Source organism: Pistacia vera, unplaced genomic scaffold (assembly GCF_008641045.1).
Source record: "Pistacia vera cultivar Batoury unplaced genomic scaffold, PisVer_v2 Contig129, whole genome shotgun sequence".
Lineage (NCBI taxonomy): Eukaryota > Viridiplantae > Streptophyta > Magnoliopsida > Sapindales > Anacardiaceae > Pistacia > Pistacia vera.
This window is the reverse complement of record NW_022195346.1, coordinates 1403375-1428342: the sequence shown is the minus strand read 5'-3', so window position 1 is coordinate 1428342 and position 24968 is coordinate 1403375. Positions and strand designations below refer to the sequence as shown.

Below are 24968 nucleotides of genomic sequence, written 5' to 3'. Positions count from 1 at the left end.
TGCTTGCTTCTTTCCAATTCTGAAGTTGCTTATTATTTGCTGAGTCCAACGAGTTATAGAATTGTCGACTTTGAAATGTTGGTTTGGTTGTGGTACCATGAGATGAGTCCAATTTTATGATATTATGCATGCGCACCCATTTTATATGTGAAGGATTTTCTGCCTGATTTATGGTTTTGGACAAGTTTCGTCCCAGTTTCTATTGGTAGGTTGTGAGGTTGCCATAACGCTAATTTTTTTTTTCAAAATTTTGGTACCAAATAATAGTGGATGGTTAGATACTTCTTATTAACTACTCGACTTTCATGGATTTGAGCAATTTGTTTCATGTGGCATTTGTTTACCTTTGCTGACATTGCCTTCAATGTTTTGCTGATTATGGACAAAGACAAAGATTGAGGTTGAGCATAATTAAGGCTCCGTTTGGTTCATTATTGGGTAGTTTTTAGAGTAATATTTTTAAAAAAAGTTAAATTGGGTGGGTATTATGATATAGAATTTTAAAAATTAACAAAAATACTTCTTATGTTTATTTATTTATTAAACATTCCTATAATAAAATATTTAAAGTTAACAAAAATATATTTAATTCACTCATTAAATATGGACAGTTGGTCACTATCGTCGGAGGGTGGTCAGAGTAGTTGTATTGGTATATGACCGATTGGATTTTGTCGCTTGTGTGTTGATATGATCTTTTTCCATCAGATTCATCGTGAATTCGGTTGGAAAAAGTCAGATCTATGGTTAGATTCGGTCTTTGACGGCTAGATCTGGTCGCATACGAAGACCAAACATATGGTCGTCATTGACGACTATCAACGGCCAAAGAACGGTCAGATATTTGGTCATAGATTTGGCTTTCAGCCAGATCTATCTTGGATTTGGTCGAAAAAGACTAGATTGACACACTATCGGTCAGATTCAGTCAGTAGTGTGTCATTATACTAGATTTTGATCAGCTTTCGGTCGTGGTGGTCGGAATCTGGTAAATTTGGGTTGTTACTTGTTGGGGTATTTTTGTTAATTTTTTTAAAAAAAATAAAAGGTTGTTTTGTTAAATTAATAAATTTAGGCGTTTAAAAAATTTGAATAATTTAGAATTATATTTTAAAAATAGGTGAACCAAATACAAATTTTGTATTAACTTTATGAATAGTTTTCTCAAGATACGTACCAAAGGGAGCCTAAGTCTCTCTTTTATATTGATCAAATATGGGCTCCTCAATTAGGTCATCGAAGTGTTATTGCATTATTCTATACATTTATTTGAGGTCCAAGAGAAGGTGTCGGTGGCATGATGCCTTAAATTAAGTAATGGGTTGTAAGCTGGATGATATGACTTGTTGATGGACAAATGGGTTTATGATATTGTTTTAAATAATACAATATATGCTTCAAGCTTCATTGAAGGCCGGCTATAATTGTTTTTCAATACATCTAACTACTTTATTTTCACTTTTTAACCCTATGTCACGTTCATGAGGACCTTCTCGTTTTTCCCAAACAGGTTAAGATAAGAGTTTTCTTTTTTTTTTTTCTTTTCTTTCGTTCAATGAATCTATTAAATTACAAACGTGATTAGTGGTTATCTTGTGAGATTCGAACATACGATCTCTGAGAAATCTAAAGGTATCATTCAGACATAACCAAGTGATTAGATGTGGATTTTTTAAGATAACATTTTATTTATATATTATGATTTGTGTTTGATAAATTAAACCTCTTAAACTCTTTTTTTGCTAAAAAAGAAGAAACTTTCATCCAATTTAAGCAACTTTTATGGCAAGTAATCGCAACGTAAAGCACTCTCACACCTTGTACTAAACGTGTTTTCAGTTTTCACCTATTTTTTATGCTTAAAAAGTGTAACTCTCATTGGATGATTTCTTAAAAATAAAAATAAATGATGAAGTATTAGAAACGTTACCAAAATAAAGAGAACAGAAAAACGTTCAGTGGGATGAAGAAAGTGTGTTTGTTTTGTTATTTGAGTAGAAATTTAAAAAAAAATAAAGAAAATGTTTTGGGTTATTATATGTTTTAAAACGGTTTACAACAATACATGAAAGATAAAACACTAATTTTAATAGAAATTTCAAAAACGTTTTCAAGATATATTAGAAAAAATGGGGTTTACAAGATAATGCCAAACATGCCCTTATGGTCCCTATTAATAATTTCATATTTGAAATTGTTATGCCTGGAAAAGTAGGACTGATATAGAGCCCTATCAGCGTAAGTGGTCAGAGCCTAGGTAAGTCCAGCAGTCGTTCAGGTGCAGCCACGTTGCACGCTGACGCAAGAGGCGTGCTCCTGCCAGTGTAGTAGGTACGCGTCAGGCTGGTGAAAGGGTAGAGGTGATCCACGTGTCCAATCCCTGCAAGAATCGAGTAAATCACTCGAGCAGGTGAATAACGGGGCGCAAGGAAGGATTTGTACGGCAATCTGACCCACTCTCTGATTTAGTAATTATTATCTCAATTCATCTCACTATAAATAGAGAGCTCATCTCTCATTTGTGAGATTAGCTAATTTCTCTCCGGAATAGCATACATATTTTCTCTTTTTGTAACTTGTAAATCAGCTCACTGAACGTGACCTGATCTCAGTCACTTGTTTAAGTATCCGAACCAATTTAAATATTGTTCTCCATTTCTTATCCATTCTTATACCCCCATTCGCGTGTGTCTTATGAGTCAGCTCAATATTTTATACGTGTATTTAATTGGTATCAAAATCAAGCATCAACAGAAATTATCTTCGTTAAGTCAATTAAAAATGTTTAAAATACACATGAAATAATATATAATAATAGAAAAAGTAGGCAACGTGAATTGCATATCTCATGCTGTTATGTTGATGACAGGTGCGAAACATGTATTCTGTTATGCATACCAAAGTTTGACTTCCCAATCCGACACATAAATTAATTAATTAATTTTTGAGTTAACGATTTTTTTTCCTTCTCGAATAATGGCTTGATGGCAATTTCCCACACTATTAAAATATCATTTTATCACTTAAATTTATATTATGAGAACGAATTTTCAAGTTGTTAGGATTTTTGAAAAAATGAGACTGATAAGTCTTTTAGTGATAAAAAGTTGAATTTTAGTGCTTAAGATTGATTGAAATTTGACTTTAGAGGAGCAATTATACAAACTTTAATTGCTCGATTATTGGTGATTGACAGAGTTGCCAGTAGTAGGGTTTGAGGAGTTTTGGTGAGTGATGATCATAAAAGAAACTGGTGGTATTGTAGAGTCGCAACTATGCCAAAATCAGAAACAGAATATAAATTTGGATAGTAAAATAGTATTTTAAAAGTCTGTGGATAAGAAAATATCATTAACCCATTATTTGAGTGAGAAAAAGTCATTAACTCTTAATTTCTTGGCAAGAAAAATTGGAAGAAAATAACTAGCGAATGGATCAAATTTTAGGCACATTATAAATGCATAAATAATAACAAAGTCAAAATTAGGTAAAAATTGTGGTAAAAGTTTTGCCGCACGTTGTGGCTGAATTACTACAGAAAGAATTAGGCAAAAGGGCAGGAGCAGCCTTTGCCTTTGACAAATCTTAACACGAGATTTGAAAGAGCTTATGGACCGGTCTAAAACCAGCTTTTGACAATTCTAACTTTCTTGTTTTTTTTTTAATTATTATTATTATTTTTAGAATAACACTACACCAATAATATTTTCACACAAACTTTCTCTCACAACCTTAACGTGACAGTTCGTAATTAGTTAATTCATAACTGATTTCACATAGGTCCCACTAATTAATTGCGAGCTGATCAATTACAAACTGTTATATTAGGATTGTAAAAGAAAGTTTGTGAGAGAAGGATATTGATGTAGTATTACTTTTTTTTTTTTTTGGTTAAATTCTTAACATAAATCAAATTTATTAAAAAAAAAAAAAACCCATAGAGTCAATTATTTTCCAAATTAATGGGGATCCCTAATTCCCCATACTTTGTACTTCAGTCAAACATAAAATTTATCAAGATTTTGCCACGTAATTAATATGAATGTATTGACTTGATGTATATGAGGTGTATTTAATATTTTTAATATAAGGTCACATCAACCAAAAATACTAAAGTACCGAAGAGGCTCATCCATTAATTAATTTAATATAAACTTTTCATAAGATTAATGTAATTTTAATCATCAAAATTACCAAATTAATTTGAAAGTTTAAGACAACAACAAGAATCTAACCAAAAAAATAAAAAAAAAACCAAATAAAAGAAGAAATTGAGAATCAAAGACAATGACTAAAACCTTTTGATTAGTTCATGGATCATCAAGATGGACGGATGAGATTGAAAACAGAAGCCATGATACGATACGGTCGGTCCCAACATGATGAATAAGTTGGGTCCCATTAAAAAGGGATACTCTTCGCATGATCCAATATTCTAGACCTGGAATTTTAATCGCATGGGCCAGATTCATACAATCTGATTAAATAATATTTAAGGCTGCGTTTGGACGCAACTTACACCCTAATTTTAATTTCTTCCTAGACATTGGATTAAAAGTCAAACATCCCTTAATTTAATAATCTATAATTGATTATTAATTTAGTATTGTTGGGTAGCTTTTTCTACCTCAATTAAATTACATTACTCCCTTTCTATATTTATTAATCAACTTTAAATCCTGCATTTAATAATCTATAATTAATTGTTTTTTATTAATTTGGTATTATTGGGTAGATTTTTCTACCTCAATTAAAATACATTACTCCCTTTCTATATATATTAATCATTTAATAATTTATAATTGATTATTAATGTGGTATTATTGGGTGGAATTTTTCTTGCACAATTAAATTACATAACTCCCTTTCTATATATATATCAACTTTAAATCTTGCATTTAATAATCCATAACTGATAATTAATTATTTGTTTATTAATTTAGTATTACTGGGTGGATTTTTCTAGTACAATTAAATTGCATTACACCCTTTCTAAATTTATTAATCAACTTTAAATCTTTTATTTATTAATTAATAAATCATTAATTAACCCACCTGAGATTGAACTGGAAAAGTAAAAAAAATCTACTTTCCTTACGGTGCACACCTCCACATCATCCACAGTACTAATATAAATATATCTATAAAATAAAAATAAAAACTACAAAATCCGGATCCGGATCCGAATACGAATACGAATACGAATACGAGACGAGCACAACATAAACACAACTCTTTCTTTCACGCGTTTACCTTCTATCAGCTTTAATTAAATCTCTATTTCTCTGAAACTTCGTTTCTTTCTTTGGGTATTTGCAGAGCCACATTCTTCTTCTTCTTCAGTCTAGATCCGTCATGAACTCTGTTCAACGTTACCTAGATCCACTTCTTAACTCTACATCTCAACGCACCTGATCCCTTTTCGCAAAAAATCTCATTTCTCCGATCACCGACGATTTATTTTATTATTTTATTATTTTAATTTTGTTTTTAAAATTGTTTGAAGATGAAGAGTTCGAGCAAATTTTTCACGTTTGGGTTGGTGGCGTCATGGTATTCGTCGAACATAGGAGTTCTGTTACTGAATAAGTACTTGTTAAGTAACTATGGGTTCAAGTACCCGATCTTTTTGACCATGTGTCACATGACGGCTTGTTCTTTGTTAAGTTACATCGCCATTGCGTGGATGAAGATGGTTCCTATGCAAACTATCCGATCTCGGCTTCAATTTCTCAAAATCTCGGCTTTGTCTTTCGTGTTTTGTATCTCCGTTGTTTTTGGGAATGTATCGTTGAGGTTCCTACCGGTTTCTTTTAATCAGGCTATTGGTGCTACGACGCCATTTTTCACTGCTGTTTTCGCCTACTTGATGACGTTTAAGCGTGAGGCTTGGCTCACTTATGTCACCCTCATTCCTGTTGTTACTGGTGTTATCATCGCTAGCGGGGTATGTATTTAAATGCTTTTTTATTTTTTTATTTTATTTTTGTTTGTTTGTTTGTTTGTTGAGTTATTGGTGTGTTTTGATTGCTGGGTTTTTGTTTAATTGAGTAATTTGGGTTTTTGTTTATGGGGTGGGTTGAAATTGAGCTCCTTTGGTGTAATTTGGGTTTGTTTCAGGGCTTGATGAAAATTGGGATCTTTTTAAAGGTTTCTGGTGGTTGATGAAATAATATTAGACCTAGAATGAACTCAAATTAACTTAATGTAGTTAGTTTTTTTTTTTTTTTTTTTTTTTTTTTNACCATTTGGTCATTATTATATAATAACTTATGAAAAATAACAATTTGATAATTAATTGACCACTTTTGACCATCTAACTTAAGAAAAATAACCGTTTGATTGGTTCCATGACGCCATCTCATTCTCGTCTGGTGTAGGTATGAGACACAGCTCGGGTCGTCGTAAGCTCGAGTTCGACTCGAAAACAGTCGAGTCGAGCTCGAGCTCGAGCAGCTCATGAACAGTGAAGAACCGAGTTCGATCCGATCTGAGCTTGGCTCGTCGAGCTCACGAGATTAAACGAGCTTTGGGGTCAATTTGCAAGATTTCAAAAGTTGATTTTTAAGTTGTCAAAATTACAAACAACACCCATGCGATTCACAGAAAAAATAGATAGCTCAAACAAAAACTCAAAAGTGAAAACCCATTTCAAAGCTCAAACAAAAACTGGAAACCCATTTGGGATTTTTTCATTCAACCCTAAGTCCGAACTCTCCGCTGCCACTCGCCGTAAATCAGTCACTCACGAGTCACGCCGCCGTCGTGGACAAGTTCTCCGGTGCCATTCGCTGTCACCGACTCACCGAGCTTCTCCGGTGCCATTTGCTGTCCTGACTCCTGTCACCGTAAATCAGTAAGATTTAGTTTTGGTCCTCTGCGTTTGTCCTTAGAGCATTTATGAATGTAATGAATGGATTTTATTTTAGTTTTCCTTTTGAATCACAAATTATTATATACTTTGCTGAGGCTTTGATTGTCAGTTTCTTAAAGTTGAATCACAAATTATTAGATACTTTCCTTTATGATGTTNTGTTTATTGAGTTATTGGTGTGTTTTGATTGCTGGGTTTTTGTTTAATTGAGTAATTTGGGTTTTTGTTTATGGGGTGGGTTGAAATCGAGCTTCTTTGGTGTAATTTGGGTTCTTTGTTTCAGGGCTTGATGAAAATTGGGATCTTTTTAAAGGTTTCTGGTGGTTGGTGAAATAATATTAGACCTAGAATGAACTCAAATTAGCTTAATGTAGTTGGTTTTTTTTTTTTTTTTTTTTTTTTTGGAAACTGGATGAATATCAAATTCGAAGTGGAAACCAATTGTTTTGTTGCATCAATTGGGTGACTTTACTTCAATTTAATAATCATAATTTTTAGCTTTGTTGATTTGGGTTGTAAGTATAATATGGTAAGTCTTTAAAATTTTTGTATACAAAATGAAAACAAGTCTATTCTATTTTACAATTAGTTTGGTTTTTAGCTAGATGCAACTCTAACCCGTTGATGATTTGAAGTTTTGTGTCGATAAAGTGATCTCATTTGTTAAGTATTCTGCTTCTAATTGTTTTTATTGTTTTTTATGTGAGTTTAGGGTGAACCAAGTTTCCATTTGTTTGGATTTATAATGTGCATTGCGGCAACAGCTGCCAGGGCACTTAAATCAGTGCTACAGGGAATTTTACTTTCTTCTGAAGGGTAAGGAATCTCTGTTATTTGTTTCTAGTTGACTGCATGAGTTCTTGGTGCTATGTTTCAAGTAATTAGGAAATTAGAAAAGGGTATTGAAAAACGTGTAATTTTGTTTTTAGGGAGAAGCTGAATTCCATGAACCTCCTTCTATACATGGCTCCAATAGCTGTCGTGTTTCTACTCCCTGCAACACTTATAATGGAAAAAAACGTGGTTGGTATTACACTCGCTCTTGCTAGAGATGATGTCAAGATCATCTGGTATCTACTATTCAATTCGGCACTAGCTTATTTCGTAAATCTGACCAACTTTTTGGTCACAAAACATACCAGTGCTCTGACTCTCCAGGTATGCCTCATTTCTGTATTTATTCTTTGACAACACATTTGTTATTCTTGCATTTCTTTCAATGTTTAGACCTAATAACTCAATGTCATTCCTTAGTTCTGAAAATATAAGCAAGTTCACAAACGTAACTAGACGAGAAATTTCCATGATTAATAATCAATAGACAACTTAAAGCTGGTTATAAACCTGCGATCATTCTGAGTGGATATGCTTTTGGGGTAATAGGAGTATAGGGCCCCAGTAGTGGTAACAAAAAGGACAGTAAGGGAACCATGGTGGGGGTTCTTCTTGGATTTGTTGTCTTGGTTAAATTTGGATTGTTTTATTGTTTTGAGATGGAGTACCTACTCAAAGTTAATGGTCATATCTGTGTACGGTATCCATATTCATAATCGAGATATTTTTTTTTTTGGGGGGGGGAGGGGAGAGAGGGGGGAAGGGGATGTTGTCTCTGGATATATTGCTTCAGGAGAGGATGCATCTAGTTTTGATATCTTCTGTTGGCTTTGAGGTTGTGAAATTTCTTTCTGTTGTGTTGGCATGCCTTGAGTGGTGCTGAAAACTGTTGGATGTTATTCCCTTGACTGTAACCTTGGGTGTATGCACGGAGGTGGTCAGTGAGCAATTTTAGTGACACAGGTTTTGCTTTTGGTTTTCAAAGTTCTGCTTCTGTTTTCACTTATGTTGCTTTTGGAAAGAGTGGGACAGGTTGATGTTGGAAGATAAGCTATATTTTTTTGTAGTTGGAATAGGACATTCAGATAAATTGCTGTATGTTCTAAGCGTAGCAACAAGGATGACATGGAAATAGATCATTTCAGATTGTTTGGCTGTCTGCAAGGAAAAACGAATTGTTGCACATGGAGGAGATTTTTTATTAAAATTGTAGGCTCAAGGATAAGAGATAGTCCAAAGTGTGCCCTCCTTTAACATAAAATTACCCTTACATTCACACTTCAAGTTTTACCAGCTTGGTTATCTTTGTTGTAATTTTTTATGTTATAAAACTTGAAGGTCGAGCAATCTAACTGATTTGCTTAGAAGAGTTCTACAATCTTGGAATTGTAGTTTTACTCTTTAAGAGGTGGTGTCTCAAACCCTCTAACGTATTTTTCATTTTGTTATCATGTTTATTATTCTTTTAAATCTAGTTCTTTGCTGCTTATCATTGCAGATTTTGTCTTGATACATTCAAACGATAATTCTTTCTTGCTCATTTCTTCACTTTTTCTCAAGTATTTCATAACATATACATATGTTTATGTGATGATATTAAAAGCTTTTGGCTTGTCCAGGTACTAGAAATGCAAAGGGGGCAGGGGCCGTGGTGTGTCAATTTTGATATTTAGAAATCCCGTATCTGTAACGGAATGCTTGGTTACACACATGACAGTATTTGGAGTAATCCTCTTAGTGAAGCAAAGAACGAGCAAGACAACATGAAGGAAAATAATATGTGCAATCATCATAAATTGTTCCCGCAGTGCCAGGAGAGAGGCAAACCTTCCTGGAGGGCAAAGTTGGGGTGCATGTGGGCTGTGGTGGTGTTGGATTTTGCCCAGTTAAAGTCTATTTTTTTTCCCCGGAAACCTGAGACTTTGGTTTCCATTTTGTATCAGCAACAAGCGCAGGTTAGACAAAAGTAAAAAAAATCCAATAAAAAGGGACTGATTTGTCTCTGTTTAGCCCGACTTGGGGTTGTAGACAAAGATTGTTTTACCTTTTTAATTCTTTCAGTAAAGATTTGTAGAATGGGTCTCTACACCATAAGTCTGTTATTAACATTTGTCATATTGATTAATCAATGAAAGTTACCTATATTTCACCATTCTGTGTTTCATTTTGTTGATGCTTCAAAAGTTTTCTTCTTGTTTTGCAATTTTGTAGTTTGGAAGACCATTTTTTTAGTTACTACAAACCAACAGGCACAAAGAAAGAACATATGAATTAAACAAACCCACCAAATTTTGTGATATTTCAATGGGTTTTGAGTGTTGAAACCAAGCAGCTACCCGTGATCACTAAAGTTAAAATTTGATTACACTTAAACAATTCTCACTTATAAGGAACCAAGAGTGCTCAAGTTGGGATCATCCTGTACCTGTTCCAGGCTGTTTGAAACTGTGGCCTTTACATCTAGTGAATGCAGGAAGGGAAAAATAAAGCTAGATTCTTTTGGACCCATATGAAAATTATTTTCTTTAAAAAGGAAAAAGAAAAGGATTCTTACTGTTGTAGAGAATTAGCATCTGAAGAAATCTGTCCTGATTTCTTCACGAGCTCTTCTCATTGCTGCCTCCTGTACAATTTGGTAAGTTCATCCACCAATCTGAGGCCAAAATATGAGAGGGTGTTTAGAAACTGAGAAAAAGAAAAAGAGTCCAAAAAATTGGATGTCAAGTGATAAAAATAAATGCTTAAAACATAGTCACAAGCTGGGAAAATGGTAGATCCTTAAAACTCCGATCAAGAATTGTTTTAACAAATTGGTGGAAGGAGGATGACACAAATATGTTTTGAATAGGAAATGAGAGTGGCTTCTTGCAGAAATTTAAACCCATATTATGTCTCTGTGTTGAAAAACTTTCACGAATAATTTATATGTCTCCATAATGACATTGAATCACCTAAAGAAAAGTCATTTTTTTCATGGAAGTAGTTTTCAAGACCTAAAAAGTCCCAACAGATTGAACATCTAAAACCTTCACGGAACTGGGTTAGGAGAACAAAAGCAATGAGCGACAGAAATAATAATAATAATAATAAAATTCTAAGTATGCCAACAATGAAAAAAATAAAGAAATGAACAAAAGTTTCAGCATTTAAAGTGAATCAACTCTTCTGTTGATTTTTAATAATGCTCTCAATACTTGTTTAAGCAGCCGCAGTTTAGAATCTCAGAGTTACCCACATCATACTTTCATTTAATTGTTTCACAAATATACATAGCTGTACTAGTTTACCAGTTCACTTGCTCAAATGCTGTGTACATGATGATATATTCTAATTCTGATCACGCAAACTCTCAAATCCACCAAACTCCTAGATGAGGATAACTTAATCACCTGTCAACATATGGTGTGTTCCTTATCCACGTCAATTTTATAAGAGTCTGAAGCCGCTTGAGAACCTGCACAATAAATTCAAAAATAATTTAACAAACCTAAAATATAAAAACGTACCAATAACACTAGTGGCAGCAAAAATCATTCATTTGCCACGGTAAAAAGATGTAAGATAAAAGCACAAATAATTAGACTTTAATTATGCCAAGTGTTTCTGACAACACTGATACAAGTTCAGTTAAAAGTAAATGTTATTCAATAGAAAAAACTTTTAAATCTTCCAATCCAGCTAGTTACATGTTCAGAAACACATAAAAAGCAGAAAGCCAAAGATAATCTCTATCATATTCCATTCGGAAGTACAATCCAAAATTATGGTCTTTGCAGAGCAAAAAGCCAAACTTGAAAGCTATATAATCTGGCATCAAAACAATAACAGCAGCTATTTCAAATGTAAAATACTATTACTAATGTTTGAAGTTTGATGCTTGATCATGGAGTTCATCAATTAGCACACAAAGTGCATCAGGAGGCACGACACACAAAGTGCATCAGGAGGCACGTTTATTTTACAAAGTAAGTATAAAAGGTTCACATAACTTTTTAAACTTCAAACTGTTGAGCAACGGAGGGAGAAAAAAAAAAAGAAAACTTCTTGAATCAGAAGATGCATAGTTCTCACCAGTGACACAGTTTCATCATCATCAGCATGCATCCATTTGAAGAAAAGTGGAAATATACGACTAAAATGAGCCAGTAAAACAAGGCCAAGAGCACTGAAAAGTGGCTCAATATATTTTAGCCATGCTACATATCGGTCCTTATTTCTTGGCTGGCGCTCCAAGTGACTAAGCATCTCATTCAGTATCCTTTCAAACCTATACAAAAAAGAAATATAATTTACAAAAGCTACCAATGTTGACAGGAAAAAGATGCTGTAAACTTAAAATTGATGGACAATTAGAAACTCATGGTTGACAAGATCAAGCCATACATCAAATATCATGAAGCAGCATTACTTTCCATTGTCAATCTCAATCAGCAATTTGGAATTCCAATGCATGAATACAGGATAACTCATAGTTGCAGTACACAAGTACATTTTCTGCTGTTTAAGGGAATCAAAACCTAGCCTATCATAAGCTCCTTGCCGATCTACAAATAAAAACTACAGTGAAGTATCTAAGGCCCTGGAGATCTCTGATGCACCTTTGGCCAGTCACAGCATGGAAACTAACTATATATTCAGGTTAAACTCAAAATGTAGAAGAACTCTCTAAATTTATGTCACCCAAAAGATTTTAACCATATTGAAACATAAAAAGCGTCCCTGCCCCTGGAAAGAGGTCATAAATGCACATCCATTTGTGATCCCAATCGGTTACCACCCCATAAAATAAAAAACTACAAAATCAGGATATGCAATAAAAAAATTATCAAAAGCAAAACAAAGATAAACAAGTATACCATGAGCTACGGCAATTACTTCTCTGTGTACTAGTCACAAGAAGTACTGACATCTCAACTACAAGGTGCCATATCTCGTCAGCTGAAGCAATATTTTGACAGCAAGCATCAAGAATCACATCTTCGTACAAACTAAGATCCACAACATTCACATTTTTTGCAAGATGTATAAATACAATCATGCCCTGCGCCTGAAATTATTTTAAAAAGTGTATCATTTAACAATTAGCAAATGATTACAAAAGCCATATCATATAACATATTAATAAAAGCACATACTTTGACCTCCGGTGACCAGTGGTCAAGCGTGGTCAATGCACAAGGAATCACCAAATTACAGAACTTCCCCAAATCAGGATGCTCCACCTACAAAAATTAAAACATCACCTCTTAAAAAACAAAGTTAAAGAAAAATCTGAAACCGCACAAGAAATTTTCTTTGAATACAATTCTAAGATACAATGAACTTCATGAGAACAAGTCAAAATGTTCCCAAAAAAAGTTTTCAGATACAATTCTTTAAAACTAGCATAACATCAGAAAATGTAAAAAATTAAAGTGTTTTATCTGTTTCCGATAGTCTTTTAATTGTGAACACTATTTTCAGATATTAAATTTAAATACAACTCAGATTTTTGAAGTGTTTCTAACGTTTTCAAACCTGAGTAACCAACCATCGGAACTGATAAGCCGCCAAAATCGCGAGAACAACCGGAACCCGAGCCGAAGCGGCGGTTACTTGATCACTCTCATTATCTATATCAATCGAACTCTCTTTAATCCTCTCCTTCAAAAGCGGCACCACTTCTGGCAACAACTCAACAAAACAGCCGTACTCGTTCGCAATAGCATGAAAAACCGACTCAGCAGTTACTGAAATGTGTTCGGGGATCCATGTGAGAGATTCGTGAGTTGAAGTCCGAGAGGAGATCAGAAGACCAAGCGCTAGAGTCACATTTTTGAGTTTTTGCTCATTCGGTGCCGTTTCAATGTCAAGGAGAGTGCATAAAATTGATTTTACGGACACGGTGGCGTCCTGTGGCGGTGTGTAGTTTGTTTTCTTCAGTGAGTCCAGTATCGGATTTGTTAACCTAAAAATTTAAAAAAATTAACACAGAAATTTAGTTATGAGTTCATTTTAGAAAAAGAGACAATTGCGAAGAGATATGAGAGAGAGCTTACCGAGGGAGACGGTCATGAAGAGCTGAGTGCGATTTCGACATTTCCGGACTCAGTCGAACTCGAAGAATTGTCGAGTTATTTTCGCTTCAGTAATTTGTAAAAACGACCACTTTCTTTCTATTTACATGAAGGAAAAAAAAAAAAAAAAAACAAAGTGGTTATTTTACGAAGTGGTCATTTTTTAAATTGCTTTAGGTTAGACTAGTTAGTTTCGCTCGCTTTTCTTGTTTAAATGAAACCGGGAAATCAGTTATGAAACGGAGTCAAGGCAGCTGTTGATTTTTACTCAATATAGGGAATTAAGATTGTNTCCGGACTCAGTCGAACTCGAAGAATTGTCGAGTTATTTTCGCTTCAGTAATTTGTAAAAACGACCACTTTCTTTCTATTTACATGAAGGAAAAAAAAAAAGAAAAAACAAAGTGGTTATTTTACGAAGTGGTCATTTTTTAAATTGCTTTAGGTTAGACTAGTTAGTTTCGCTCGCTTTTCTTGTTCAAATGAAACCGGGAAATCAGTTATGAAACGGAGTCAAGGCAGCTGTTGATTTTTACTCAATATAGGGAATTAAGATTGTGCATAAATGAAATTGAATGATTCATAAAACCCATTTACTGTAACATGATCTAATTGTCATCTCATTAATGAAATTAGGTAGTTAAATTTAGCTTCCAAAGAACTCTATTTTCCTAAATGATATAACAAACCAGAATTATATGGGTGAAAAAAACTGGTAAACCAAACCGGTTTAGACATTTTTCAAACCAAACCGAAAAACCGATTGCAAAATCCAAACCAAAACTTAACCGGATTACTGCTTAAACCGATTTTAAATCGAACCGAATATTCATTGTCGGAAACATTGAGGGGCAATCTCAAAAATGTTTTAAGACAATACGGTGCAATAAAAAATAAGAGATGAGAATAAAGATTTCGCCATTGATGTTGAACTGTAAAAGCTGAAAACAAAAACCCCAAAGCCTGACCATATTTTCTTTTGAAGATCAAGGACTGCAAATGGTCATTCTCATAACTGCGGAAATGCACAATCCCATAATCGTTAATCACAACAAAATGCCCAACACAGATGAGCAAAAACGAATAGAGGAACCATAGGTTTATTAGTTCCCCTCAACAATAATCAGAGGGATCAAAAGGAAACCACACCGACAAACAGAACAAAGCCACACCAAATAGATAATAGAAAGCGGTTGCATGTTCAAGCTTCTGGAACTGAGGCTGCTGCACGCTTCATTGATGCAGACTTGATAAGATGGTTGTAGCTACCTTTCTCCTTGAACAGCTGAGAAAAGTGATGTTTACAATACAAAATGCCCTCAAGGGCTGCATAATTTGATGGGCTTAAGGAACAACCACCATGAGAGCACTTAAAACATGTCTTGTGATAGGCTTGGCTCTCCACCGCTACCTGATGATTTTTGACACATGAAATCCATATTAAAACTATATGCTTTGAAGGTGTATGTACAAATAAGATATTATTGAATGTTTTAATATCTGTGACAACACATTACAATAGATACAAGCAGAACGATCTGATCCCAACAAATTATTAGCATTTTGCTTTGAAGTTACAAACTAATGAGGCCTTAAGACTCCTGTAACATATATCTACGTAAAACTAAGTAAACGCTTCCAGATTAATCTTTTTCTGCCCAACAGTTTTCCAAACAGAATATACAGACAATCATACTCCCATTGTCCTTCAAAGTCAACTTTACACAAAACTAATGTAGACAGATTAGCTAGCACCGAGGTTGTGTGAGGCCGACACACTTGAGTACCTCAATTTGTAACTAGGAATTTGTAAGCATAGAACAATACCTACATCTAGTAGGTTATGATATAAACTGTAACTCCTTGGAAAGATAAAGCAAAAGGGGAGCAATGGAACACAGGCTCTGCAATTGGAAAAAAATGTAACTTTCTACACAGAAAGTTACAATTTGATGACTTTTAAAATCCTGGGACCCTACCTTCTCCAGTGGATAGACCGTTTTGCCGCAAGTAGCACATTTTTCTTGTGTCCCAGAGAACATGCTGGCAGCTTTGCTAGGTGACCTTGTCTGAAATTAACACAAACTATTGGGAATCAGCAAGACCTCAAGTGACATACGACATATCTTAGAATGATTTACGCCAGTAATAATAATCCTTTTTAAAAGATACTTCAACCGAATTTCAAATATGTTCAATGTAGTACGGAAGATTTACCAGTTCAGGAGTTAACTTCTCAGCTGACTTTGCAGCTGTCAACAATGAAACCGATAGCTAATTAAACAGGTAAAACAAAACTGTCAAGAAATCACACAAAGAGCTTCTTCATCTTGAAAACAAGATACATACGTGACTGAAAATTCTTGTTGAAACTACCAGTCTCCTTGAATAGCTGCTCAAAATGAGGCTTACAGTAAAGTACACCTTCCATGGAGGAGTAGTTGCTCAGCTGAAAACATTCAAATTTCCCACCTTAATAAACACAAAACTAGATAATAAAAAACAAACCATACCATCAACAAATCTACATGCATAGTACATTTCAAATTAATCAAATCAGGGTTCAGAAACCATGAATGAATTTAATCAACTTTAACATCATTAAACCTATTAGAACCTAAAAAAAAAAAAGAAAATCTTTCAAAGTAAACCAACATAATTTCATTACATAAACCAACTTTGGCCTAATAATTTTTTACTTATTATAAATAATATCAACTAAAGGAGTAGCAAAATAACCACGAACATACATAAAAAATAGTACCTTTAATGTCCCTTTGCAATGTGAACACTTGAAACAAGATTTATGGTAAACAACCCCATCTGCAGATAATTGTTCAACTGGATAAACTGTCTTCTCGCAAACCTTGCACTTCTGTTGGGTACCGGTAAAAGACATAGCTACTATGAATAATGCCTTAGATCTGACTCTTCTGTGTCTCCCTCAAAATCTAAAACACGTAAGACCCATTTTTTAAACATCAAATCCCGTAAGCAACCGATCTGAAGCTTCTTTTAAATAATAATAATAATAATAATAAAAAGATAATCCACAACAAATTTTATCTACTAATGTCAAAACAAACTTAAAAAAAATACAAAGTAGGAAGATTCGTTTGGTCAAAGAAATGTACCTCGAAGAAAGCTTGGATCTCGGAAGAAGTCTAAACAAAAAAATTGTGAAAAAAACAAGACAAAACCCAGATGGGGGAGTCAAAGTTTGAAAGAGGTTTAAAGGAGAAAAGAGAGAAATGGGACAGAAGAGCGTGGTATCGGGACGCTTTTTGCAGGCAAAGAAATGGATTGGTGATGATGATGATGATGATGATGAGAGAGAGAGAGAGAGAGAGAGAGAGAGAGAGAGAGAATTGAAATAAATAAATAAAAACATAAAAATATCTTATTCGCTGGAAACACTTTGTCTCGTTCAACCAACCAATGAAACTACGCGTCTATGATGGGGCTATTTACATTAATTTATATTAAAATTTATCTTAATTTTTTAAATTTAATTAATTTATTAATTCAATTAACTTAATTAAAAGGGTGTTTCATTTATTTCAAATATAATTTTTTGAACCATTCTGTAATCTATATATAAAATTGATAGCGTGAATTCCATTATCAAAATTTGGGTATCGAATCCATAATTTAAAAAGGATTAAATTTAAAAATTAATTAAATAAAATCTCAAATCATAGATTATATGAAATATTCGTGTTGCAAAATATTATTTAGAATAATAATTAATAAGGATGGTGGCGCACCCAAAGATTTCTATTCTATGTTGCCATTGTCACGTTGGTCATAGATTATAATTTATGAAAAAAATAGTAAAATTAAAAATTTTTAACTACATAATTAATATAAAATTAAAGGTCATAAAATTAATCAAATTAACTTTAAGAATAATATTATACCAATAATTATCTTTTATAAACTTTCTCTTATAATTATGATGTAATAACTCATAATTAATCAATTCATAATTAATCTTATATGAGTTTTATAAATTAATTATGAGTTGATTAATTACAAAAAAAACCTTTAAAAATTGCTTGAAAAATTTTATGGAAAAAAATGTTGTTAATTTTGTAATTCTCTTTTAACTTTTAACTTTAACTTTAAAAAGGGTGATGATGATTTCTGAATTTATTAGGAGGGCCCTACACCACATCAGTGCTAACGGTGGCCCAAATCAATATTGTGGCTGACTGTGACGGTAACTTCTGATTTCGATGTGAAGTTATCAAGTCTCTTTAGAGATTTTAATTGTGTTTAACCTTTATGAAATAATCCTAATTGGGCTACTAAAGAGCCCATGGGCCTGCCCCCAAGAGAGCCCAAGAAAAATATCTATGGTGAATTTCACTATTAACTTTTTTATTTTTTTAATAATTGAGATATTCAGACACAATTATTAACATTCTACAAGTTTAATAGACTAAAATAATTCCATAAAACACTCTTCAAGTCCAATAGACCAAGATAATTATACAAATATGGTAAGTATCTCTCCTGCGACTTGAACACTAGACCGCTGAATATATGTATTTCATCATTTAAGTTTGAGGTATGTTCACCTTGCCCCAATACTATGGGATGCAAACACTTGAATCCTTTCATATGACTGATGTTAGTACTGTTGTTGGTCTATTTTCTTAACAATGTAAGGGTAAATTTGACATATTGACAGCATGTACAGTGTTAAGTTATTTCAATTATGTGATAGATCTAGTGCAAAATGTAGCAAACCCCAAAACTCAGGGACGAACTGGGAGTGTATGGCGATAATAATTACCTGTATTGTGGCATGAACTGGGAGTGTATGGCGATAATAATTACCTGTATTGTGGCATGAACTGGGAGTGTATGGTAGTAATTATAAAGTAAATGAACCACAACCAATACCCTATTCTCATTATTGGAGACCTTAATATCGTTACTTGGCATATTTATGAACTGGGAGTGTATGGTAGTAATTATAAAGTAAATGAACCACAACCAATACCCTATTCTCATTATTGGAGACCTTAATATCGTTACTTGGCATATTTTTGTCACACATTGCTTTTCTAGCCTATTTAATCCTTCCTGTAAGCCAATAAAGCTGAGCAAAGCAAAGTTTTTGTTTTGAAAGAAAGAGGTGATTAAAGGAAGAGAAAATTGCAAGAAATTTAGGGGATGACGAAGTTGGGAAGGAAGAAGAATGAGTTGTTCAACAAACAAAAATAATTCCTTCCCAAGATCGCTCATTCTAATGATTTCTTCTTCCTTCCTCTCCCTGCCCATTACAAGAGTCTTCTCATACTTGAAATCTGTGATGCACATGACAACAGTTTTCTCATACTTGAAATCTATAATATGCACAATGAGCTCTATCTATTCACAACTTTCAACCTTTACTTTTCATAATCATGAAATTAGTCTCTTTCCAAATTATATCAGATGCACATATTTTAATTTGTAAAGTTATATATTTATAAATATGGATTAAATGAGAGGTCTATTGTCAAATTATTCAAATTCACATATTTCAATTCAAATGCATATTGTGTTGAAACTATCGCCAAATCAACAAAATATTAAGTTGAAAGTAAAAAGACAATTAATTTTTACCTTGTTCTTCCCAAATTCAAACACTACTTCAACATTCAAGATAGAGAATTTTATTGAGTTTTCATAATCTACAGCAATACAAATACTATCATGTTCACCCCCCTCTCTTCTTTTTCAATATTTTTCTCTCATAGGTTTTCCACTATTACAATACATGTAAAATGAGCAATAGTAAACCTAAATCACATTTGGGTTAAACTGTTCTAGACTCAAATCTTTACAAACCAATTCCAAACCTAATTACTAATTGGACTTACCGTGTGCGTGACCCTCGAGTGCAACAACGTTTGTCAATAATCCGTTGACCTCGTGTAAAGTATCAACCACATTCAACAATTTGGGCATCAGGATACACTTGAGTCATTTCCAGTTTGGCTGAAACCTTATATACGTCGTGGTGTTAAGGATGTTGATGGTGATGGAAATTGTGGAGTTATACAGTCTTATTTTGGTTATTACAATAAAATATTTCACAACTATTATGATGACTATAGACCGATATGTGGTGACTATCTTGAAGGCACTTGTAACTTTGGATCAAAGGAGATCTTATTTTCCCTCTCATCTTTTGAGCCAAATCCGAAATATTTTCATCAACCATACCTCATATCTGTTATCTCGTAGCTTCAAAATATAACGTTGTGTTACTCTTATTATCTTCCACTTTATGTCTTACTTTCCTACCTGTTCTACCATCAAATTCCAATCACAAAATTATTGCAATCGGATCTATCGGTGTTTATGCATCCAAATTCGCCTATAACTCTGATATCATGCAACTAGTTCAAATACCATATTTCACATGCGAAAGATTGGGCATATTCATATATTGCTAAATGTTATGTTGGTATCAAAGTCCTATATCAATTAGAAGACAAAAGCTTTGATGTTTATATAACACAAGTACACCCTTATTACCCAGAAGCGCATTTTCAGGACAAAACTGTATAAATCCTAGGGTTCAAATCAAATAATACTTTTGGGAACTCATCTACTATATGTCTAGATCTGACATATATCAACGCGTTAAATAGTTCATTGTTTCTTGTCGTCATTACTTTTGTTTTATTTCATATAGTATTTCAATTATTGTAAAGCTAGTAAACATGCTCAACAAGTGCAAACGTTTGCTGAAAATAATTTTCAAATTATCAAAATTTTGCTTTCAAAAACAAGATCTTCAAATTGTTCTACGGTTCCCTTTATGCTTACTTTATAGATGTAAATGGAGGCTATACATGGTGGATGGATATGGCACTTGATTATTTAATCACCCCATGCCAAAAGGGTTTATGTAAGTTATTTATCAAAATTTGATGGAACTACATATATGCATCCATTAATTTATTAGAATCATATAGAATTAATAACACTGATGATGCCAAAATTATTAAAATAATACTTAATTATATAGTTAGTTAAAGGAAGCTAGGCCCAGCTCATCCTGTGGACTGTACCTGTACTGTCCCTCAGCTTATGATTGCGTGGATGGTCCAGATTAAACTTTGGAACATCACATGATTGATGGATACTGACCGTTGAGATCAACAACCAACGAACTCTCCCGCCAAACCTAACAGAAATTACCTCCGCTATGTTGCTCTAAAATACACTCACCTGTAATTTCACAATTCACACACAAACAAGTTTCTCTCTCTCTCTCTCTCTCTCTCTCTCTCAATTAGCAAGAAACCAAGAAAGTAAATCAACCATGGCGTCTTTTTTCTTCACTTTCTCTCTTGTTTTCCAGCTCTCTCTTTTCCATGGAAGCTCCTCGCTTACCACCATCGGCATCACCTACACATCACCCACCACCACTACTGCCGCCAATGCGCCGCCACTGCCGCCGGAACGTATTGCTTCCACTGTTACCTCTCTAAACTTCCAGGCAGTTTGCCTCCCTGGGGCTGATCCTTCAATAATCCGAGCCTTCGCTTACACAAACACCTCCCTTCTCCTCTCCATCCCCAACATTCTGGTCCCACCGTTAGCCTCGAATAGCTCTTTAGCTCTCGGGTGGCTCTACCGTCACGTACTTCCTTTTTACCCGCGCTCAAGAATCTCTTTAATCTTAGTTGGGAACGACGTCTTCGATTCGACCCCGGATTTCTCACCTTTTCTTCTCCCCGCCATGAGAAATGTCTATTTAGCCCTCTGTGATCTCGGCATTAATAAGGTTCTGGTTTCTACAACCTTCTCCTTCTATAACATAATTACGATGTCGTTTCCGCCATCTTCGGCGCGGTTTGAAGAACCGGCGGGGAGTCTTGTTCTGAAGCCTTTGCTTCAGTTCTTGGATGATACAAACTCGTCCTTTTTGGTGAATCTTTATCCGTACAACATGTACAGGCTCTACAGTGAGATACCCCTAGGGTTTGCTCTGTTTCAAGATTTCCCTTTTAATTTCAGGGACGATTTGGTGACTGGCGTGAGGTATAAGAATCTTTTTGACATGATGGCGGACTCGGTTGTTAGCGCCATGGCGGTGGCCGGCCACGTGAACACCCTTATCATTGTGGCGAAGACTGGATGGCCGAGCTCAGGTGCTGATAGTGGTGAGGTGGAAGCCACTCGGGGTTATGCTGAGATGTACTTGAAGGGTTTGGTGGCGCATTTGAGATATGGGTTGGGTATGTCGTTGAGAAAAGAAGGGATTGCTGAGGTGTACATTTACGAATTGGTTGACAAAGAAGGGAAAGGTAACATAAGTTGGGGGATTTTGCATCAGAATTTGACTAAGAAGTACAAGGTTGAGTTCTCTGGTGGGTTCAAGATTGGTAGATTTGGAGGCTTATTGATGTTTGTGGCGGTTCATTTCTCAATTTTGCTCTGTATTTAGAAGCTCCACTCTGTTTGATCATTGAAGTTTGATTAATGGGGCTTTTTAGTTTTCGTGTGATCTGTTTTACTCACTGTTTAGGATATTTTTTCAGATTTGAGGTTTAATTCAAGAACCATTCTGATGCCCAATTGCATTGTACATTGTGTTTGATAGTTGTGTTTGAGGATCGTCAAATTGTTGGCAGTTTTGTATTGTACTTGAGTTTGCCTCTAGAAACAGACGATGTAAACATCAATTACAGTTTTGATGAATAAAATTTAGTGTTCATTTGTCACTTTGGATGAGAGTTCATGTGTTCATGTGCTTTTGTTTGTTTATTCATTTTCTGACAGAACTGGCAAAAATGGCTGAAGTGTGTGAGGTTATGCCACAAAATGGCTCAAAAGAGTGAAAGATGTTAAGAACTGGCAACTGGGTGATGCAGAATTGCATATGCTGTTCATGTGTTACTGAATGAGATATTGAGAGTGCAATTGTGTTTCTGATTTAATTTTCTGCCTTGCTCGTATAATATCTGGTTCTACGTTATGGCTTAAGTTTAAGTGTGTAATTAGCTTCAAGTTGGCAAATAAAATGTGGCTAAATTAAGACTGGGTGCTTTGTAGCTGAGTTTGTTCATAATTCTAATCAACTAGCCAATCGCTAATGATTGCTAATTTTACTGATATTTCTTTCAATTTCATGTTATTTTGCTACATATCGAAAATAACGAAGCCAAGTAATATAACACTTTTTTTTGGGTAATTAAGTTGTCTGAGTGAGTTTGTGCACACCTCGATTAATTTTTTAGGTCCATTAAACACTTTACAAGTTTAAAAGACCAGTTAAATCACAAATATGATAGATGACTTCAAGATTGAAACCCAAGAATTCAATAAAAAAATAAACATTCTTGACCATTAGGCTAGTTCCTGATAGTTTAAGTAATATAACACTCCCATGCTCTTCATCCAACTCTTTTCATGACATGAATTTCATTTTTTAAAATGTAATTAGGGTTTATAATTTAAACTTAAAAGGTGAAAAAAATAATAATAAAGGGTTTATTATTTTGGTAACTAATTCATAATTTTCTATTCTAGCCTTCTAGGTCCTTTGTAAAACGTAAACCTCCTTTCATTCATTGCGTTTGCATGTCAATGTACTAGTAACGTTTGCATGGCTAGCCTACTGGCTGAAACGGTATCTGGTCTCCAATTAAGACACGTGACCAAACTTTATTTTATTAATTATAATTTTCTCTAAAATTCTATACCTTCTGTTATGCCAAAAAATACATTGAGATAAGAATCACCGATCAAAATGAGTTGTCTATCCCATCTATTAAAGTTCAATAAGAGCTACATGATAAAATAACATTAGCTATAAAAATCAAACCGACTTAAGTTGTTATTAAGAGTATTTATATTAATCATATCCAATTTTAAGATAAGGATTAAAGAAGGGTCCATATGTATCTCCATTAGGGGTGGGCAAAAAATAGGGTAGAATCGGAACGTTGGGTACCCGGGTTTCAATTTCGGTTCTTACCTAGAATCGGTTGCCACAAGATAGGTTTTGGTTCCAAAAAAAGGGAACCGACATTATACAGTTCCAGTTTCGATTCCTACAAGAAGAAATCGAGAATCAGAAACCGATACTTAGATGAAATTTTGTGAAAATATGAAGGCTTTTACGATATTTTATGCTTCAAATAAAAAAATAAAAAAAGAGTTATAAATCCAATTCGTTCTTTAATAAGAGTGTCATGCATGGACGCGGTGGTGTTGTTCCCACGGAAATCATGATCTGATTTGTGTGCACTTCAATTCCCTTTTAATTTTTATTCCCTTGCAATTCTTTTTTTCACCTACTCTAACAAGTAACCCCCCGCCTAAATTAATTCAACTTCAATTAAATTCCATTAACTATTATTATATACCTACATTTACTAGTCATAGTATTGCTGATAATATATGCCAAAAATTACAATTCATTTAAAATATATGGGAGATAAAATATATTTATTAGAGTAAAGAATTTTCATGTGCTATTTTCATAAATTTTTTAGTCATAGTATCATGTTATTGTAATTGTGTCATTTAAAATGTTATGTAATTTTAATTTTGGGAGGATGTAAATTGATATGTTATTAACTTATTATGTGATGTTATTGTGTTATTTAATGTGTTATGTAATTTTAATTTTGGAAGGTTGAAATGGATATTGGAATAGTTGTAATTTTTGTAAAGTTTGCAGGGTGTATTTGTCATTTTAGAAAACTATTGGGGTGTATTGTAATTTTTTAAAAGGGGGTAATTGATATTTGCCTAGGTACTCAGAACTGGAACCGGAAGCGATGTTCCAAATCAAAGGAGCCAATCGATTTCGGTTCCTTCAAAAAGGGATGGGTACCCGGAACTGCCCACCTCTAGTCTCCACAACTTGCAAAAACACTGTTACATTGAGCTCAAAGATATAAATAAACACATTTCTTTATAGAAAAGGGGAGCTGGGCATATGAGAGCTGGGTATATATTTGAGCTTCAACCATTATTTTTCTCTATAAACAAAGCATTACACCATCTTTGTATGCCTCATAGGCGTTATAAAAAAACTAGTTAGAGAATAATAAAATAACAGTGGATGTAGGATTCGCTTTAAGTATCTGAACCACTATAAAAATCTCTCTTGTCAATCTTATATTTATGTTTCTTCAAACATATATCACCACTGCATCATAATCAACTCGCATAATCATTTC

General features: G+C 34.0%; 4 protein-coding genes across 4 annotated transcripts; 2 read left to right on the top strand and 2 right to left on the bottom strand.

Annotated features, from left to right (window-relative positions):
* Positions 1-5234: 5234 nt before the first annotated feature.
* Positions 5235-9548, top strand: LOC116121924 (probable sugar phosphate/phosphate translocator At3g11320). Its single transcript, XM_031407829.1, has 4 exons — positions 5235-5947; positions 7587-7690; positions 7804-8047; positions 9335-9548. Exons 1-4 carry the CDS (start codon positions 5507-5509, stop codon positions 9473-9475), a joined length of 930 nt encoding a protein of 309 aa, XP_031263689.1. The 5' UTR covers positions 5235-5506; the 3' UTR covers positions 9476-9548.
* A 694-nt stretch (positions 9549-10242) lies between these two features.
* Positions 10243-13860, bottom strand: LOC116121920 (uncharacterized protein At2g39910). The gene is made up of 7 exons (XM_031407825.1): positions 13747-13860; positions 13226-13655; positions 12844-12930; positions 12565-12755; positions 11780-11975; positions 11098-11162; positions 10243-10361 (listed from the first exon to the last, which is right to left on the bottom strand). The coding sequence occupies exons 1-7, from the start codon at positions 13785-13787 to the stop codon at positions 10319-10321; spliced, it is 1053 nt and encodes a 350-aa protein (XP_031263685.1). The 5' UTR covers positions 13788-13860; the 3' UTR covers positions 10243-10318.
* Positions 13861-14706: 846 nt separating this feature from the next.
* On the bottom strand, positions 14707-17117 carry LOC116121921 (LIM domain-containing protein WLIM2b). The gene is made up of 6 exons (XM_031407826.1): positions 16899-17117; positions 16529-16715; positions 16114-16213; positions 15982-16016; positions 15744-15833; positions 14707-15175 (listed from the first exon to the last, which is right to left on the bottom strand). The coding sequence occupies exons 2-6, from the start codon at positions 16661-16663 to the stop codon at positions 14966-14968; spliced, it is 570 nt and encodes a 189-aa protein (XP_031263686.1). The 5' UTR covers positions 16664-16715; positions 16899-17117; the 3' UTR covers positions 14707-14965.
* A 3977-nt stretch (positions 17118-21094) lies between these two features.
* Positions 21095-22222, top strand: LOC116121869 (glucan endo-1,3-beta-glucosidase 7). The gene has a single exon (XM_031407782.1). It carries the CDS (start codon positions 21095-21097, stop codon positions 22220-22222), a length of 1128 nt encoding a protein of 375 aa, XP_031263642.1.
* Positions 22223-24968: the final 2746 nt, after the last annotated feature.